Source organism: Lynx canadensis, chromosome B1 (genome assembly GCF_007474595.2).
Source record: "Lynx canadensis isolate LIC74 chromosome B1, mLynCan4.pri.v2, whole genome shotgun sequence".
Lineage (NCBI taxonomy): Eukaryota > Metazoa > Chordata > Mammalia > Carnivora > Felidae > Lynx > Lynx canadensis.
Genome location: NC_044306.2, coordinates 66473671 through 66494646, shown reverse-complemented (window position 1 = coordinate 66494646; position 20976 = coordinate 66473671). Strand labels below are relative to the sequence as shown.

Below are 20976 nucleotides of genomic sequence, written 5' to 3'. Positions count from 1 at the left end.
TACTAATTTTCCCCTCATCCTAGACCATTCTACTTTGTCTCTATGGATTTGGATATTTCATGTGAGTTTAAGCATATAATATTTGTCCTTTGGTAATTGCCTTATTTCACTTAATATAAAGTTCTCAAATTTCACCCATTTTGAAGGATGTGTCAGTGTTTCTTTACTTTTTGAGGTTGAATAATATCCTATTGTACATATATACCACATTTTGTTCATTGAATCATCCATTAATGGACACATCTTTCCCATTTTGAATGATACTGTTATGAACATGGATATACAAATATCTCCACAGTCTCAGCTTTCAACTCTTGTGAATATATGTCTAGAAGTGGGATTGCTGGGTTATATGGTAATTTTGTGTTTATTTTCCAAGGACTACCTAACATTTTCCATAGCAGCTGTATCATTTAGATTCTCACCAGCAATGCACACATTTCCGATTTTTCCACATACTCGTCAACATTTATTTCCTGTGTTTTTTTAAAATAATAACCACACTAATGGATATGAAAGGGTATTTCATGATGAATTTGATTGGTATTTCCTGAAAGATTAGTGATAATAAACATATTCTTGTGTGCCTATTGGCCTATGTACATCTTCTTTGGAGAAATATTGTTCAAATACTTTACCCATTTTTTTAATTATTGTGTCATTGTTTTGTTGTTGTTGAATTGCAGCAGTTCTTAAATATTTTGGATATTAACTTCTTATCAGACAAATGATTTCCAAATATTTTCTACCATTCCTTGGGTTGCCTTTCCAACCTATTGATAATGTTCTTTGATGCACAAAAAATTTTAATTTTGATGAAGTCCAATTTTTTATTATTTTTTTATTTTGTTGTATCGTATCCAAGAAACCACTGCCCAATCCAATGTCATACTTTTTCCCTGTTTTCTTCAAATATTTTTATAGTTTTAGTTCTTACTGTTAAGCCATTCATATATGTTCAGTCATTTTTTTAAGATGGTATAAGTTAAGGATCTAATTTAATTTTATTTTATGTGGATACCCCGTTTTCTGAACACCATTTGTTGTAAAGACTCTTCTTTACCAATTGAATGACCTTGGTGTTCTTGCAGAAAATAATTTGACTATGTATGTGAGAGTTCATTTCTGGGTTCTCTATTCTATTTCATGTATCTATCTTTAGGCCAGTACCACATTGCTTTGACTATGACCTTATATTAAGTTTTAAAATCAGGAGGGATGAGACTTCAAATTTTCTCCTTCTTTATCAAGAGAATGTTGGCTATTCAGGGTCCCTTGAAATCCAAATGAATTTTTGCATGGATTTTTTTCTATTTCTGCAAAAAAAAATACCCCCCAAACAAACAACAAATCCCACTGTCAGCATGTTAATCGTAAATGCATCACATCTGTAGATCATTTTGGATAGTATTGGTGTCTTAACTGTGTGAAGTCTTCTAAATCATGAATATGGAATGTCTTGCAGATATATTTTAAATCTACCACATTTGCAACATCTTCCTCCATAACCTCAGAAATGTTTACAAATAAAAATTAATATAAATATACTTTGCTTTTAAAGCTGTAAATTCACAGGTTGCTTTTTGGATGGATAGATAAGTATAATAAGATTCACAAGTTATTCAAGGTGAAGAATTATGCTGCTGCATCTGATACAACGTTTTAGCTGAAATCTAGGTTTGTAAAAAGTAGCAGACTCTTTAGAGTCCAATATGCTTCTTTTCTCTCTTCTAGTGGAATCCATTGTGTAAATTTACTTGCTTAGCTCACTGAAAAATTCAGAGCCACTTATCTGTTATGCTCAACCAGGTGCAAATTCTATCACTATTATAAGAATATGATAAATACAAGATTAAAAAAATTATTCTGTTCTTTCACTAATAGATGTTTTGTTCACATTACAATCAAGAGTAATAAAAGCATATGGTCAGAGCTGCATAAGGAATGAGTACATCATTGTGTAGACTTTTTGGACAGTAACACTCTCTGAGAATCCTATCAAACTAATTTAAGAAATCAGTTTGCACCACAATTTTATAACTGTGATTTAATTATACCTTCAAGAGGTGGCTGGGTGGCTCAGTCAGCATCTGATTCTTAATCCTGGCTCACATCATGATCTCACAATTCATGAGCTCAAGTCCTGCATCAGGCTCTGCTCTGAGAGTGTGGAGTCTGCTTGGAATTCTCTCTCTCCCTGCCCCTCCCCCACTCCAGCACACTCTCTCTCTCTCTCTCTCTCTCTCTCTCTCAGGAACAAGTAAATAAACATTTAAAAAAATAATTATGCATCAACTCATATAGATATATACTTCTTGGTCCAATGAATCAATATAGTCAAAGCTGACACAATTTTTACCTTTCTTCAGTTATTATAATGTTGGGTTATATTTCCTATAACATTATAACACGAATTGGTAACACTGATGATATAACTCAGTTCCTAATTATAACTTTTCCTACTTATTTTTTATTTATTTATTTTAATGTTTATTTTTGAGAAAGAGAGAAACAGAGTGTAAGTGAGGGAGGGCCAAGAAAGAGAGGGAGACACAGAATCTGAAGCAGGCTCCAGGCTATGAGCCATCGCTCAGAGCCGGATGCGGGGCTCAAACTCAGAAGCCTTGAGATCATGACCTAAGCCGAAGTTGGATGCTTAACTGTCTGAGCCACCCCAGCATCCCTATCTGTTTCTACTTCTGAAATTGTGATGAAAGATGCAAGGAAGTCTCATGCCAAATTCCACCATACATATCTGGTGGCAAATATCACCTGGTGGCAAATATCACCTGGTGGCAAAGCAAGCATTTTCTACCAGGGAGGTGACATTAGGCCTTCGTCCATCTCCAGCTATTTGAGGTCTCTGGTAGTCCCTACAAGAAACCTAATAGTTCTTAATGACCCAATTGGCACAAGCCACTTCTCAACACTCTGATATCCTGTCTCAGCTAAAATTAGAAGTAAAACCTGATGAAATTGTTTATAAGCTCTTTCAGTTTATATACACTAAAAATTTTAGCACTATATTTCTTCTAAATATAACTATACTCATTCAATCGATACTGTATGGTGATAGTTATACACTATTAGAATCAAAGTTTCATAATTTGGGGTATCAATATTTTTCGAATAGCTGTCTCTGCATCAAAAAAAAAAGTAAAAGGCCATGTAACACAAACTATAAAATGAGCTATAAAATTAGGGATAGGAAATATCAGATACAAGTATTCTGCCTTATCAGATTTAGCAGCAACCGAGACTGAGTGGTTTTGGAGAAAAGAATGCAGTTCTCTGCTAAAACAGCATAAAAAGTGACCACATGGGCTGGATCTTGAAGAATAACCTCAATTAAAATTGATTGATTCTACTATTTCCCTGAACTACAATAATGTCTCAAATATCCTGATATTTCAGCAAGTAATAACTTGATGAGTCAAGTTTGAAATCAAAATATGAAAAAGTTCATCAATCCCAAAGACTGAAAAAACACAGACTAAGTGAAGCTATATAATGTCACATGAACATCTTTCACTGGCACTGTTTATTTTGTACACCTGTAGCTATGTGAAAATGTACTACTTTTTAAGTTATGAAGTCTAGGAATTCAGTGGTAATATGAAATCTTTTTCAAACATGGTATTAATATGAAGCTGTTCAGTTACAATATGGGGTGATAATAACAAGTGGGTCTATAGAGGAGTAGTGTATATAGCACTTTCATTTGTTGTTAAAACATAGTTAAAAGGTGTTAAATATTTAATTATAGATTTTTAGTTGAGTGCCAAAATATCTACAAAGGGCAGGAAAATAATCTGCACTTTTAATGAGACGTCACAAAAATAATATCCTTTATATGAGAAATGTGTCAACCCGTAAGTTAATAATCTCACTCAATATAGAAGTAAGATAAACTCTTGCTATCAAAGAAAATGTTGCCAACTCATATATTATAGCAAAGATGCAATCATTAAAAGAAACGTTAAGCTGTCACTTATGTAGTTTTCAGATTGCTAACATAGGAAATTCTTATAAAAGATTATTCTAATAAAATGAATTGCGTCAATGGAAATGAATTAAATGCAATCACTGGTTCAGATCTTTAGTTTGCTAATCTAATTTAGTTTGATATCATTTCAATCTCCATTTTTCATCAGTAACAAAAAAGACTAGTATACTTTTTATGCTTTAGTAGGTCAAAAATTTTGTACCAAATTGCTCATGACTTCTTTCTATCGTCAAAAATCTATTACATCACATGTATAAATTATTTATACTAAAATAAAATGCCACATTAAGATTTCTAGAGATAAAGAGAATATTTTTGAATTTGAAGTTGAAAAAAAACCAAGAATTATCACCAATTAACTTTCTTAGATGTCTTTTTTATAGATCACAGCAATTTTATTGATCTGATTATTACTAATTTTGGGTTGCAAAATGTGTATCTTCTAAGATTCTTTTCTAGCAATTGTCAGCCTTAGTGTTTTAGGTCTTTTCTTTTAAATACATATTTTTTTAATCAACACCCTCTTAATTACCCAATTATCCTTGTTCAGTCTCTCAAAATTTATCACTAGAGGATTGCAGCCTTTAGTCAGTAGCGTTCTGGTAAATATTACAAAACAAACAAAACAAAACAAAAACAATGCAGATCTCTGAGCTGGAGTGGGTTTGGAATTGGGGGTAGGGCTTTAACTTGTAGCACTAATCAATGTCTGTGGTGTAAAGGTTCCCACCATGGGCCACTTCCTAGTCTTCAATGATATCAACTCAACAGTAAAATTTCTGAAAACTTAATCACTGCCTTCAACACACCACTGATTGCACTAATGTGCCCAATCTTGTCTCTTAACTGCCTTTTGCTCTCAGCTTTCTAAGTGATCTTTCCAAATTTAGATCTGACAATTCCATATTTCTACCAGTATCTTTCTTGCCTACCACTATACAGATTATCTCAGTTCCTCAATATTGCATTCATGGAGTTTCAAAATCTAGCTCTTCTTAGTTCCCTCCTAAGCTTTTTTTTTTTTTTTTTTACTAATTCCCCCTTTTCACTCCATCTCCTTCAACTCTGACATTGCTTGTAATTTCCCACACCTCAGTCTTTGCTGATATGCTCTGCTTAGCAGAAAAGCACATGGTTTGATTTTCTCATCCAGAACTCCTATATGAGGGTATGCTTAATTCATAAGTTATTTCTGCTTAAAATCCATCCCTTAGAGTGGCCTTTTTTTTCTTGTATTTTATACAAGTCACTTTTGCTCCATGCCATATTATTTTCTAATTGTTTTCTTCTGTTTAATTTCCTGGAGTTGAGAAGAAAGCTTTCTTATCTATTTTTATATTTGTAGTGACTAGCCTTGTGAATATCACATAAGAGTATAACACATGTTGGTTGTTGTGTATAAAGTTAGTAACTGTAATGGAAATATTAATCGAAATATGTAAAAGTGTACCCCTGGATCACTGCACAGCTAAGTTTTCAACTACAAAATACTTGCATAAAATAAACCACACTTACTCTTCTTTGCCTGGCTTTCATCTTTCTCTCTTCAATCTCTTTTCTCTGTCTTTTTTCTTATGTCACTGTCTGTCTCTCTGTCTGCTTCTCTGGCTTGCTTTCCCCTTTTTTCATCCTATCTTGTCTTTTTAAATTTTATGTTTAGTTGAAAATATTTATCTTTTAGGAATAGACTAAGTACAATATACCATATACTAAAATGTCTAATTTTCTTATTTATTTAATAATATATTACTATAATTAATGGCCAATTATAGCAACAGTCAGAAGAAAGAGTTATCCTACTCTGTCCTCCAGGCAATTGCTATAAATGTAAACTACCTCTCAAGATGATTTGCAATCTGTAGCTTCCATAATGCTTTAAACATCATTGATGCTTTTTTCCCATCTTATCTGGTCACCACCACCAAGGGCCTATTTGCATTACTTAAATGATCAGTAACAAGTTTACTGCAATTTCCTTCCTTTTTATAGGAACAATTTCCATTAGGATGAACACATTACCCAGTGAGCACATTGCAGATGATATATAGTATTCCATGCCTCACAAAATCCTCAATCAGGCAGCTAAACAGCACTTGGCGTAATGTCTCCTTTCCCTCTTTGTTAAGAAATCTATTTAATTTCAATCTACTTTTCATTTTACTTATTTTATTTTATTTAAAGTTTATTTATTTATTTTGAGAGAGAGAGAAAGAGGCAGAGGGAGAGAGAGAGAATCCCAAGCAAGCTCCCCACTGTCGGTGCAGAACTCAATGTGGGGTTCAAACCCAAGAACCATGAGATCATGACCTGAGCCGAAATCAGACACTTAAGCAACTAAGCCACCCAGGCATCTCTTGATCTATTTTTTAAATCGTCACCTAAAGATATAATGAATATTCATTAGAATTATAAGATAAATATATTTTATAAGAAATTATCATTCCAAAATCTAATGATATCAATGATAGATTATGCTAAATATTCATTCATCATATAGCACTACAGAGTTAGTCCATTATAAACTTATAATAAGACTTACTACAGACTTATTATGAGTCTATTATAAACTAAGGGAGAGAATTGTAATAGGATTTCCTTAAGAAATGAAAGACTGTTTTTGAATAAAATAAACAATCAAAAGATTGAGCATTACTAAACACAGTGTCAGGCATATATAATTTATATAGGTAATATTCATCGAATTAATTACTTGTATAAAAGTATAACAATGGATGTGTATTAATTTATTCTGTCAATTCTTAAAGTGTTTGTTACAAACTAATTTGTTATTGGTTTTGGAATATCTGTAAAAGGAATTGCCATACAAAGTATCAGGACTGAATAACTGTAAGATGTGTTAATAAGGTATTTGGCATATACCTTGTTAACAATAAATACTTACATATGTACATGCATTTTTCTTTTATTGTGGTGACCCTGAGGCACTACAAGATATTTCAGTAACTCCTAAGCATTAAAGAATATTGGGTTATGTTCAGTGTAGTGCATTAAATCCCCTAGGATACTCAGAGGTAAAAGTACTCCAGAGCTGTTTTTAATACTTCAAAAAAAAATGAATATAAACATTAATCCTTGTGGTACATAAGGTCTTACAGGCTCTTTGAAAGTGTTTCATTGCTTAGTGTTAGATTAAACTCACTCAGTAATACCTTTCATTCTCAGATTGAACAGCTTCTCACTGGAAGATGTATATGATTGGTGCATTTGTTTTAAATCAGAGGGGAAAAATAGACCTTAAGAATGAGATTATTAAAAATTCAGAAAAAAAAATTAAGGTGCTAACTGTGGGCAGAGGATATATGATTTAAATGATTCTTTGATAACACATTTGGGAGAGAGTGGTTTAAGGTGGGTGGCATTAAATATATATTATTGAATTATGTTTTTAAAATAAACATCTTACTTATGTTGAGGATATAATTTTGTTGCTTAGATGACTACATTTATCCTATAAATGTGTACTTTTCTGGCTTCCTGAAAAATAGATATTAGCATGAAATTCATACTCTGTTTTTTTATTTACAAGTAGAATATGTGCTTAACCTCCTATTCAAAATAACTGAATTGTCAAATAAATATGCTGTACACTTGAAATTAATATAACATTGTATGCCGATTATACTTTAATCATAAAAAATAGATCGATAGATAGATAGATGATAGATAGAATCTGTAGATTTCCTACATACACACCTATGTTGTCCCTGAATAAGTACAGTTTTATTATAGAAACACTGGAATAGAATTTTAGGTAGAGATTTTAACACTCTAATATAATACTGTCCAAGATAGTAGTCAATGACTACTGAGCATTCAGAATATAGATAGTCCAAAATGAGAAATGAGATACGTTGTAAGTGTAAAATATATGCTAGATTTATATTTCGTTATGCTTCAAAATCACATACTAAAAATATTCTGTTGTTAATTTGAAAATTGTATAATATTCTAATATAAATCAAAATATAAAATTAAAAAATGAGTACAATATAATAAATAAAATAAAATATATGCTAGATTTTAAAACTTGATAGGAAGAGACGATAATGTATTTCCTTCATTTTCTTAATGATCATATGTTGTGATAATAATATTTTTTTGGTCTATAGGGGTAAATAAAGTGTTAATGAAATCAATTTTACGTGTTTCTTTTAAATCGTTTTTTTAAATGTTTATTTATTTTTGAGAGAGAGAGTGCAAGCAGGGAAGAGGCAGAGTGAGGTGGGGACGGAGGATCTGAAACAGGCTTTGTGTTGGAAGGAGAGTCAGATACTGGGCTTGGATTCACCCACCTGGAGATCATAACCTAAGCTGAAGTCAGACACCTAACCTACTGAGCCACCCAGGCGCCCTACTTGTTTCTTTTTTTTTTTAATGTGACTGCTAGAAAATTAAACGTTTCTAGGATGACTACCATTTTTGCATGTATTATATGTTAAATGGACAATGTTGGTCTTGAAAGAGAAATAATAGCTTGGTAATAGCAATAAATGGAGTGTTATGATTATAATTTTTATAATTATGGTAACTTCACACAATGCAAGCCATTAAAAATATGTTAAGCTAATCAATACCGAGATATCTTACCCTAATTAATTAAAATTAGGAATAATTAAAGTAAATCTTGAGGATATAATAATATAGTCACATTTTCATAAAAATGTGCATATATGTATATCAAAGTGATTATACCTAAATGATGGAACTAAAATTGATTCCTATTTTCTCTTTTGTACCTTTCTGTTTTAACTACTACAAGAACCAAAATAAATTGTCATTGTTAGAAAGGATATGGAATTATGGTACTTAATAAAATTGAAGTTTGTTGGCCAAACTTTATTAATATGTGATTTGGCTTAAAATTTATTAAAATTCAAAATTCCATTTCTCTTGTTCTGATTCATTTCCTCTTTTTTAACAAGACAAATAGATTCAAACTAATATTATACAGCTTAAGTCTTATTGTTTCTACATGTTATTGATAAGGCCTACTTAAAACTTCTTGTTTTATCTGATTATAGCCATGTGACCACAATATTAAAGTGGTAGGACTCTCTTAACTAAGAGGATAAGCCTCTGGCTGGTTAAAAAAAAAAATGTGAAGGTAATAACAACTATATATTAAAATACCTTTAACAAAAATGTGTTTTCTAAGTGCTAGCTTTCAAATCCTTGAATTAAAAAAAAATTAAAGATTAATTGCCTAAACATGTATGATTATCTTATCTATTTAAAAAGCACTTGATTTTATATATCATAACATTCACTTTGTAGATAAATGTCTCCATGGTGGATCATTTGACAGAGCAGAATCCTATAAAGAAACTTTCACCTGGTAAATGTAAATGAAATGCATTCTCAGACTAACCTTAACTAGAGAATTCAAAAACAGCTACAAATTAAAACATGATACATTACATTCAAATTGTTTTAAATTATTGAACAAGATTTAGCCAGTTAAAATCAAATCCCACTGGTAGAAACTCAGTTCAGAAATATGAGATACTTTCTATTCTTTTTTTAAGCGGGCTCCACACCCAACATAGGGCTTGAATTTAAGACCCTAAGATTAACAGTCCTATGTTCTATTGGCTGAGCTATCCAGGTGTCCCTGAGATACAGTAAATTGAAGCTAAGGCCTTGATGCCAGGCTGCAGCAACACCGTCGTGCCCAAATGACACTGGGGCAGCAGTGAAGCTGGCGATCTCCACAAGAACTCCATTATGAAGAAGATGCCATCCAGATAGAGTTCAGAACCACAGAAGCACAACGCAAGGCTCAATTCAAGGAGTTTCTGAGAAATTAGTATAAAGAACACGGGGTTAACAAAGCCAAAGTACCCATGAATTACAGAAATGATTTTGAAAGTCCAAAACAGCCTTAGGCAAACTCTATTGCTGAATACCATGCTGAAGTCAGAGGAAAGTAATTTTAAGTCAGATCCGCTAAGTCATGATTGACAAGACAGGGTATAGCATGGAAAAATAAGAACGATTAATCAATTTCTATTTTATTGTTTCTTATTTCAATTTTATTTTGCATCACAAAAGGCCCTACTCTCAATATCTATATGACACAGAGTCAATACTTTAAGAAATAAATACGAGGTTTTCACTTGAAATAAAAGAGAAGCTAAAATACCTATTTCTGCTTTTATGAGTTCCAAGTAGTTAGGTCAGCAAGTGACCAGTGAGAAACCATTATGGAGGCTACCAGTGAGAAAACTACCAGTGAGAAATCATTATGGAGGCTATAGGTAAAAGGAGAAACATAAATGTGCACTAACTACAAAAGATTAAGATAATCTTAGCAATTCGGAGGGAAGGGTCATCTTCAAATGGAAAAAAAAACAAAGACTTTCATTATTTTTAAAATTAAACTTCAAGTTGGTATTGCTTTACCTGTTGTCTATTAACAGTTGGTATGTGCAATTTATCTTGTTTGGGACAAAATCTGTCCTTTTGGAATATGTGTCTATAGGTTGGGTCTCAGCAATCATTTTGGACAGTCCCTTCCCTAAAAGGTCTAAAGAACTTAGAACATAAAGTGGAAATTACCTGTAAGTGAATGATGCTGACCTTTATTTACCTAAACTGTCAGGGCATATCTATAAACTCTAACATAGAAAATTACAAGTATACAAACAAGTGAGTTAATTTTTTTAATCACAGTATGTAGTAAAAAAGTTATTTCCCCCATGTGCTAGGTAATTTAAGTTGCTGTGAGGTCTCATACTACAATGATCTGTACATGGGCCTATGCTATAGTAGGTGTAGCAATGTCTAATACAGAATTTCCCAAATGAGTGTGGGATTTTTGTGAGGTTAAAAAGTAGAACGCTGTGAGTACCATGGAAGCCTTCTTCTCACCTTGTGTTCTCACCCCATCACCCACCAATTCCTCCAGAGGCAACCATCATGTTAACTACTAAAACCATATACGAGTTACCTATTTTGGATATGATCTAAATATATACTTGATGTATGCTTGTGTGCTCCACTAGTTTCCTCCACATTTTTTTCTTTTACTTTTTTCCCCTACATTTAACCTCTCAACCACCAGAACTTTTGCTTCTACCCCTACATCTCCGCTGAAAGTGCTGTGACCAAAGTCACTCACACCTCCTTGTGATCAAAACTGGTAGCCATTTCTTTATCTGTCATATATCTCTTGTTTTGAACTCAGTCATGGAAATTGCTCATCAACAAATTCTAGTAAAGTTTTATAAATACATAGTCCTTTGGTTTATTCCCTATTTCTCTAAGCATTTTTGTTTTTGTTGTTGTTGTTTGTTTTTATTTATTCATTAAGTTATTAAAGTTTATTTATTTTAGGAGAGACAGCATGTGCATGTGTATGTGAGAAAGTGGGGAAGGGCAGAGAGAGAGGGAGAGAGAGAATCCCAAGCAGGCTGTGCACTCTACACCCAAGGTGGGACTTGATTTCATGAACCATAAGATCATGACCTGTGCCGAAATCGAGTCAGGCACTTAACCGACTGAGCCACTCAGGTGCCCCTGTTTGTTTGGTTTTTAATTTCATTACTTAATTTTAAGTTTTAGTTCCCTGTTGCTCTTTTGCTCATCTCTTCTGTCTTTACATACTCACCTTGGGTACCCCATTACCTGCCAGCGCAGGTTTTAACTGTATGCCCCATATTTCTATTTGTGTCCCTGAACTCCTACTTGAGATCTAGGCCACAATATTCTCCAACCAAATGTTTCTATGTAAATATGCCAATATGCTGAAAATCCAACTCAGTATATGTTCCCAAACTTGCTTATCTTACTGTGTGCCCTACTTTAATGAATAGTACCATTGTTCACCTCAGTATGCAAGCTAGATAGCTGGACGTTATCCTTGACCCTACTGTCTCTATCTCATGTATATGTAATCACTCAAGTTGAAATGATTCTGCTTGTAAGTTACTGCCCAAATATGACCACCTCTCTGTATTACTGTTCTCTTTTAATCCTGACCCTTTCACCTTTAACCCATATTACTGTAATAGTTTTAAATCTTCTCACTAAACTCTGTTATTTTTCTCAAATAAATGTCTTTCATATACTAATGACCTAAAATCTATGAATATTAATATAATATTCATATTTCATTGCTGTGATTATTAGATGGTTCCAATAAGTAATATTTTTATTATAGAAATTGTGACTTCCTAGAAAATGATTTTTTCCTCATTATGTCATTATCAAATCTATATTCCATTAAGAAGTGTTTCATATAAAGAAATATGACATTTTAAATATAATCATGAATACTTAGGTAATTTAAAATAACTGTGCCATGTATTTTTTTAGTATTTTAAAATTTTAGAATCCTAATTATCTATTCTTTTTAAGAATGGAGAGAGAGCTATTATACAATTAGTTTCAATATAAATGCTCACAGTTGATGCATTATGCTTGCAAAAAACTAATTTTTTCATGCCTAGTAGAAGCACATTTCTTTAGGGAACTTTCCACACATAAAGATCATTTAGAATTGATAGAGATTTATTTAAGTGTAACATTAGAACTTGAACTAATAGAATACATACATATCTTGAAGGACTTGTACATGGATTTAGGAACTGCAACTCGTAGCCATTTAATAGAATTTTAAGAATCTATCAGAATTGCAAACTCTTCATTTCATATAATTTTAAGACTTAGCACGATAGTCAGAGCAATTTATAATTTAACTCAGAAAATAAAGTACATAGAAAGCATTCTCAAAACAAATATTCTTTCTCTGGATAGCCAATTGCACCACTTTTTGTTAGCTAGAAATAAAAACAACTAATTCCTAAAACCAGTAATCATTTAATAAAAATTTATTATCTTAACTGAGTTTGACTGCAAAAATAGGTAAACATATATTTATCTGAGTATCATTTATGAAAATTAAATGCCTCAATTCAGTGTATGGTCATGTTTGATAACAAATAAATTGCATTTACCTATATAGACTTAAGGCAAAAATATAGTGCTCCATGCAAATCAAACAATCAAAGATTTTAATTTAATTTTGAGTGCGAAGAAAATAGAGTGCTGTTTTCTCATATGTTAATTCAAGTCCTTATGGTCAATAATGGCACTGTTTACTCATTTTTAATTCTATAAGAAAACTTTGCACTGAAAAATCTATACATTTAACTGAAATTATTCAAGACAACAAAATGCCTGGGTGAAAGAATTTGCCATCTGACCAGAGGATTTAGTATTTCCTCTAAGTATTCAAAACTGTGTCACTGACCTCATTTAAAATTTATTTGATCCCATAAAATAGATTTCCAAATTTATTAATAAAACAAGGCATGGTTTAGAATGCTTGATGCTCACACTGAGGATTTATTTTAAATATCTTTTTAATAATACCCAAATTTCTGGAGAAAAATTAAGAATAGCATCCAATGCCTATTGTCAAATATTAAAATAATCCCTCTTCTTATCCAAAAAGGGGAAAAAAGGCTATTTTACAGAAAACCTTATTACCAGCTGTAATAACAATTTACTAGTGTTATAATGGTTGATAATGTACTATTTTTATCATTAACCTTTTCTTGTTTGCACGTTACATTTTGTTCTACTTTCTTCCATTTTATACTGTGGCAGAAAGAATAATAAAATGCAACTCTGTCTATTCTTGTCTCTACCAGTAAATAATTAATGGATTAAGAGAAGTTTTTGTTTTTGTTTTAGTTTTTTAACTTCTCTGGACTTTGTTTATTCTTTTGAACATTCATTTAGGGACTGTTTAGTTTTCTAGGTTTTCATTTTAAGAGTTATCTGGAGGAATCATTCTGGATATAAAAAAAAAAAAAGATTATTTTACCCTTACTAGATCTGTCATTTTTATCATTGTCTGTCTGAGATTATATATTCCTAAGGGAAAGAAAACAATCTTTCTAAGTTGGTTTAACTATCACAGCATTCTATACACATAAGTACTTAATACATGATTTTCGAATAGATTGCTTTTCTCACTATTGTTACACATTTTTATTCATGACACTACCTTAGTATTTTATAATGCAGTGACTTTTTGAAATTATGCCATTATTAAAAGCCTGCCACTAAACTTCACAAAACCAAATTGGGTTTAGTTGTAAAGTATTATAATAGATGGAAAGAAAGAAATAGATACATGTTTTCTATTCAAGAAGTATAAATACTTTTTGCTAATCTAGACACTATCCACACAAATTAGTTCTTCTACCTCTAAGGGATCATTATATAGTCTGATGACCTATTTAAGCAAGGTGCAACACTGAAAATGTGATACTTTCCAGAAAATCGCTTGGTAAGACCACAAAGAATATTAAAATATTCCATATAATTCCAGCATTACTTAGAAAAACATTATCTTCTCTAAATGACTACATGAACATTATTTTATCATTGTTAAGGGATAGTTTTGCAATTACACAAAAAGGAAAAAAGCTCATAATATGATTGCTGATTGCCAAGTGCTTTCATTACTTAATATCTCTTTATGACTCAGAATATTAAAAATGTAGACCTTGGGTGTGATGCATAATTTTGACCTCATGGCAGAAACATTATAACATTCATTAAATTCATTGCCTTTACTATATATAATTTCCATAAAATTCTTACTTCTAAGAGTTAACCCAAATCATATAGATTTTTTTTCCATCCAACTTCAACAGTTTCTAGTATAATTTAGCTCCTTCACAGACAACATTTTATTATTTCTCTAGTGAATGCTTTTACTGATGATACAAATTTCTGAATTGCAAAATTTTCTTTATCAGAACAATATACTGGTCTACCTTGCCTTCCTTAGCAACATCAAATCATATCTCAAAACACAGTATCATTTTTTTCCCTGTGATAGGGTAAGCAGCAGCATTCTAGACAAGATTCTTATTTACTGATATTGCCAGGGATCATTATTCAGTCTTTGCTGTACTGTCATAAAAATAACATATTATTCCTACTTTATTTTTATTGTTTTAGTTTCTAGCTCCACCATTTCATCATCAACAATATTTTTAATAAAAATTCTCACAAACATCTATTTAATTATCTTACTGATGCTTGATAAATTGCATGCCATTAAAAATATGTTCTGCTCAGTGGCGCCTGGGTGGCTCAGTCGGTTGAGCGGCCGACTTTGGCTCAGGTCATGATCTCACAGTCTGTGAGTTCAAGCCCCGCGTCTGGCTCTGTGCTGACAGCTCAGAGCCTGGAGCCTATTTCGGATTCTGTGTCTCCCTCTCTCTGACCCTCCCCCATTCATGCTCTGTCTCTCTCTGTCTCAAAAATAAACGTTAAAAAAAAAATTAAAAAAAAAATATGTTCTGCTCTTGCTACAAGTTTCAATTACTTTTATTTAGTCAAATCCAAGTATCCGCCTAGTAGAAGGGTGAGAGATTGGAGCTGGTAAATTAGACTGATTGTTTAATAAAACAAGTTAGTAAAATAATAATAATAATAATAATTTGTATATTTTCATAGAATTTCAATACTGGAACAGACCTTACAGTTGAATTAATTTCTGTAAATACCCTGGTATGTGATACACTTGAGTTTTTATTTATGCTATACTTTTTTGTCCAGTTTCCCATCTTTTATTGCCCAAAGTCCATATCCACTCATCCTGGAGACTAATTCAGTTGCTACCACCTTCAAAAAGTCTTCGTGATTTCCCAAATGAGATTATATTCTAACTTACTTAATATTTTATGTAGTCCCTTCTGTGATGTGTATCTCTTTCTAGCTTATATATGGTATTTGTAAATTAATATATGACAATATTAATGTAATATAGATATAGAAGAATATAAATATAATTTCTTTTCTGATAAACCATAATATCTTCTCGTTGCCACCATGAGTACACAAAATAATTCCTATTACAGAGTGAAGTTTAGTGGAAAACACAAAGCCTTCACAGTCTGACATAGCTTTGATTATAAACTCAGCCACTTAGTTCTTAAGTTCTTTGTGTTTCAATTTCTTCCTACAAACATAGAATAATAATGCTGCTTTCCTGTTGTTGTCTTTGAAAGGTGTCTATCCTTGATTGTGACATTTTTTAAGGGGTTAACTGTTTATAGAGTCACTCTGCATCTTGCTATCCTGCCTTTTAATTGAAAATGGAAATGTAATTTAATTAAATCTGAAGAGCATACTGATATCTTGGCTTAAAGCTTCATCACCTGCAACTATTTCACATATATTATTTTGCTTTATCAAAACTTACATAAAATCTAATTTAATGTTTTAATATAAAATTATCATATGACAAGAACATTACTATTCATATTTATATGGATTTTCAGGAATTCAAGTAATTTCCGTAATATCAGACCACTGATAGATGGAAGAGGCATAATTCAAAAGAGATCTTTTTACATCAAGTACATATCCTATTTCCTGTCTTTTTTGAAAGCAATATATAAATGTGCATATATATAACATTGATAGAAATGTTGATAGAACATTGATAGAAAAAAATACTGGTTTCAGTGCTGACTTAAATCCTGTTGGGCTTTGATTCTTTGGTGACTTATAAAGCATATATAAATCATATTTCATATATGATTTATAAAGCATATACAAATCATAAATCATATAAAGCATATTTATGCTTTATAAAGCATAAATAGTCAATTTTAAGAAGTATTTAAGCAATTTAAACATACATAAATTATTCCAAAGTACCTTAATATAAATACAATTTCCATTGTTATGCTAATTATTGTTAACATATATGCAAACTCTATCTATTAATCTACCTTGGTTTCCCTATAGTGTAAAAACAAAAAACGAAAAACAAAAAGTCACTGTGTAAATAATTAAATTGTTCTCGATATACAGTGAAGACTAGTCAAGTGCTACTACTCCCCCCAAACTTTAAAAACAGCATTGTGGAATTCACGTTTTCAATGAGAATCAGTAAGAATTGATATCCAGGGTTATCAAATATTTCCAGCTTTTCATTTTAGGATTACTGCATCCCTTAACGTTTACATATGTTTCAGTACACTTCAACACTTTATCTTACTTACACCATTTCTCTTAATTTAAAAACAGCCTGTACTCTCAGATCAAGCAACATTCTGGATTGTGTAAAGAAACAGGAAAATGAACGAAGAGGAATTAGAGAATGAATATTATACTCACGGAATGTTCTATAAAATTCTTCAAGAGCCAGGTGCTTGTCAGAGTTAAAATCATCGTATTTCAGTAGATCATACAAAGTACAATCAGAAAGATCCTTGCCAAGTTCTTCCTGTTTTATCACCTGAACAAGGAAATTATAACCATACAATTATAACCGTCTTAACATTTCTATAGCATAATTAATCATACATAATAATCACTTAGTGATTATTAAGTCTGCAGTCATTTTAAGTCTGCAGTAGGGCAAAGAACTGAACCTATGAAAAATCCTGATTTTCAGTTACTAGACAATTATTTTGAACCATTCCAAAGATATAAAGTTAAAAAGTTAAGATAGGTACTTAGAATTGTCCAAACTTTCTAATACAAAAATCTCATAGTAGGTCCCAGAAAATCTGAGCTTTACAAGGACATTTTGTATTTCACTCATTTTCTTTGCTCCATTTATACTGACTCAAGGAAATATCTCCACATGAAAATTGCCTCCTACGTCTCAGTGACCTCTGTCAAAAGAAAACAGGGCTCTTTCTCAACAAAAATAGTGAGATCGTTTGTTCCAACTTTCATCTTAAAATTATTTGTGAAAAATGAAGTTAGATGTTTTGTTGTTTTTTTTTTTTTTTTTTTTTTTTGCCCAAACTCCTCCTCAGCTGGAAGTTAAGCCATTTGGGATTGTGCATTAACTCCCTCGGTCACAAAAGAGCTATTAAGCAAATGACTGTTTCCAGGAGCCAGAGAGAATTAATGCACCAATTGATGATGAAAATCCATCCAAGTGTGGGTGAGAAAAATCATCATACTGCTTTTCTTCTCTGTGCTCTGTCCTATGGACTGAGGCAGTAGCTTTTTTATACTCTACTGATTTGACTATTGTGTCTCACATAAAAGAGCTCCCCAAGATTTTTCAAACATTCCTATCCATCTGGGTGGCTGCATAGCTGTGTCCATAGCTTTTCACATTCTCTCACATACAGAAACAGTATTTCACATTGTTGGAGCTGTGCATTATAGTTGTGTTTTTTCATCTTCTTTTAAGTTTTATTTATTTTGAGAGACAGAGAACTCAAGTGGAGGAGGGGCAGAGAGGGAGAGAGGGAGAATCCCAAGCAGACTCCTCACTGTGAGCACAGAGCCCAAAGTGGGGCTCGAACTCATGAACTCTAAGATCACGACCTGAGCCAAAGTCAGTCGCTTAACCAACTGAGCCACCCCGGTGCCTGTAGTGTGTGCTTTTTTTTTTTTAAAGGTGGTGCCATGTAATTAGAAAATGCAAGCTCTGAAGTCAGCCAGCTCTGGCTTCTGCACCTGCCAATGGCACTTAATATAGCTCTATAATTTCTGGCAAATTATTTAACCTTTCCTCAGTTAGGAATAAAAGGTAGTAACATTTATTTCTTATGGCTATTGTGAAGATCATATTTATAGACATGTATACACACACACACATACACACACATATACATGCACATACACACATAGTTAGATGTAAGACAACATATAACACATAGTTAAAAGTAATCATTTTAAGTTAAAAATAATGATTTTTTAAATACAATGTGCTTTTTATTCAAATAATTCACTGCAGATTTCCACGCCAGCTTGCACAAGCTCTGTTGTGTGTTCACAGTGTGAATCCAGACTTTCTTTGTTATATCAATAGCAGATCAGTGATACTAGTTTCAAAAGATTCTCAGATGCTATTGACTATTTTTTTTAATAACCCTTTGGGGAACACTTCTATGTTAAAAGTTCAGTTCTGCCTGAGTGCGGATGAGCTATAGAGGTAGCTCTGAGGATGGAGCTTAGCATATGGATCACAAGAGCCTCCGGCCCTCTTCTGTAGCCACCTGAGTGGTTTAGCAATGATGACACATAGACGTTGCTAAATATAACTTCTACAATATACTGGGCTCTCTATTCTTGTGTTATATATTCACATTTCATTGGTTAAGCCGATGTTTGCTGCCTTGGAGGGGGAAAATAGGCAAAACATTTATCTGCTTTAATTGATCCACATAAATATTGTTGAGAGTGAGTATTAAGCCCTACACTTTTGCATAGTCCAGCTGTAGGGATTAACAAAACTACCTAACGGCTGAAGCCATTTCTCCTATAAGCCTAATGAGAAAACTAATACTGCTTTTCTATTTAGAAGGCAACAGAGCTCTCAGTCATTCTCCATCTGTTATTTGTTAGATCATGGAAAATGACTTTCCCTGGGTGGTAGTGGGGGGGCGGGGGGTTGGTGGCATATTTCATTTTACCTCACTATGCTCTTCCTAAAGTTCTGCAATGCTAGCATAATGGTAATTTTAAGGATGCAGTGACACTCAGGCTTGGTGTATTCAGGTATTTTAATAATATTTCTCAGTAATTTTTATTCTCATACATGTTCATAAAGAGAAGGAGATGGAAAAACCTGGAGAAAATATTCATCATTTTATGTCTCATATTTTCTATTTTAATAGTTTACTCAGATTAAATCATGTCTAATTAGACAAAGAGAATGAACTTCTACCCTTTTTTCTGAATGCTGGCTTAAGACTAGCTTGATCTTGATTTGATCTTGATCTTGATTTGATCATGATTATACAACTTAAGCTGGACCTGCTGTTTCAACTAGTGTGTCCTAGAAAAGCAAATGGTTCTGGCTAGGAAATTTTTTAAACAAACAAACAAACAAACAAAAAACTCTCTTCACCTATACTGGACCATGCCCATATATAGGAGACAGGAGATTTGTCTCTCATCATCAATAGTTCAAGTATATATTTTTTTCATTTATTCCATTTTTTGGCCAATAAAACAGCCTACTTGAAAACATACTTCCTAGTTACTTCTTCTCCCCTTTAGAATTCCTGATGGGAGCTGAGTAGTCTGGTGTATTCCAAATGAGGAGGGTACTTTCCTAAGACCTCTTAACCAGCATGGAGAAATGGCTTTAAATAACTAGAGCTTTGATCATGTTTGACTGTCTGCAAGAAAGTATGATAGAGGGGTGCCTGGGTGGTTCAGTCAGCTAAGCATCTGACACTTGATTTCGGCTCAGGTCATGATCTCATGATTCATGAGATCAAGCCCTGAGGTACTCTGTGCTGACAGTGCAGAACCTGCTTGGGATTCTCTCTCTCCCTCTCCTCTACCCCTAAATAAATAAATAAATAAATAAATAAATAAATAACTTAAAAAAAAAAGAAAATATGATAGAAAATAAGCAGATTTCCTTCCCAAGTGCACAGTAATACATTAAGCACTCTTTGGAACAGAAGATCCAAACTTGTAGGGCTTTCATAGTTGCCTGTATTTCTTTTGTTTATTTCTGGCATTGGCTTTCAAAACTTCCCAGTCTAGTTTCCTCAAAACACTCATGTTATTTCTGAACTAGAGATCATGACAGAGCCAGATGCACAAATGTTATCTAAGTATCCTACAATAAAGCTTTAGTCAAGGAGGTGACTCATAATTTTACTTGTTATCTATTGTAAAATATTGAGTATGTTTTCCAAATTTACCAGTGCTTCGGTGAACTCTCTAAGGCAAAAATAATGATAATAATAATTAAATTAAAGATTCTCACTTTCCTTAATGATCAAAAATCAAGTTATATGAATATTCTGCTCCACAGAGATTAGAGTCAGTGTGACAAAATAGAAGTATTAGCAGAATGTATGTCATCCAGGGAGCTCAGATACACAGTATTCCAGAGGGGTACATATTTAATTTCAAAGTAATAGAACTGTCAAAGTTGCATGAGGAATTATAACTCAGGAATGATTCAATGTTTTGATACTGTATTC

The 20976-nt window shown here is 32.5% G+C and overlaps 1 protein-coding gene across 1 annotated transcript in view; it reads right to left on the bottom strand.

Moving 5' to 3' along the window:
- Window positions 1-20976, bottom strand: part of FSTL5 (follistatin like 5) — a 774595-nt gene that overhangs the window by 330682 nt on the left and 422937 nt on the right. Inside the window, 1 exon segment of the mRNA XM_030312812.1 lies at window positions 17180-17300. Within this exon segment, the coding sequence (XP_030168672.1) occupies window positions 17180-17300 (121 nt within the window).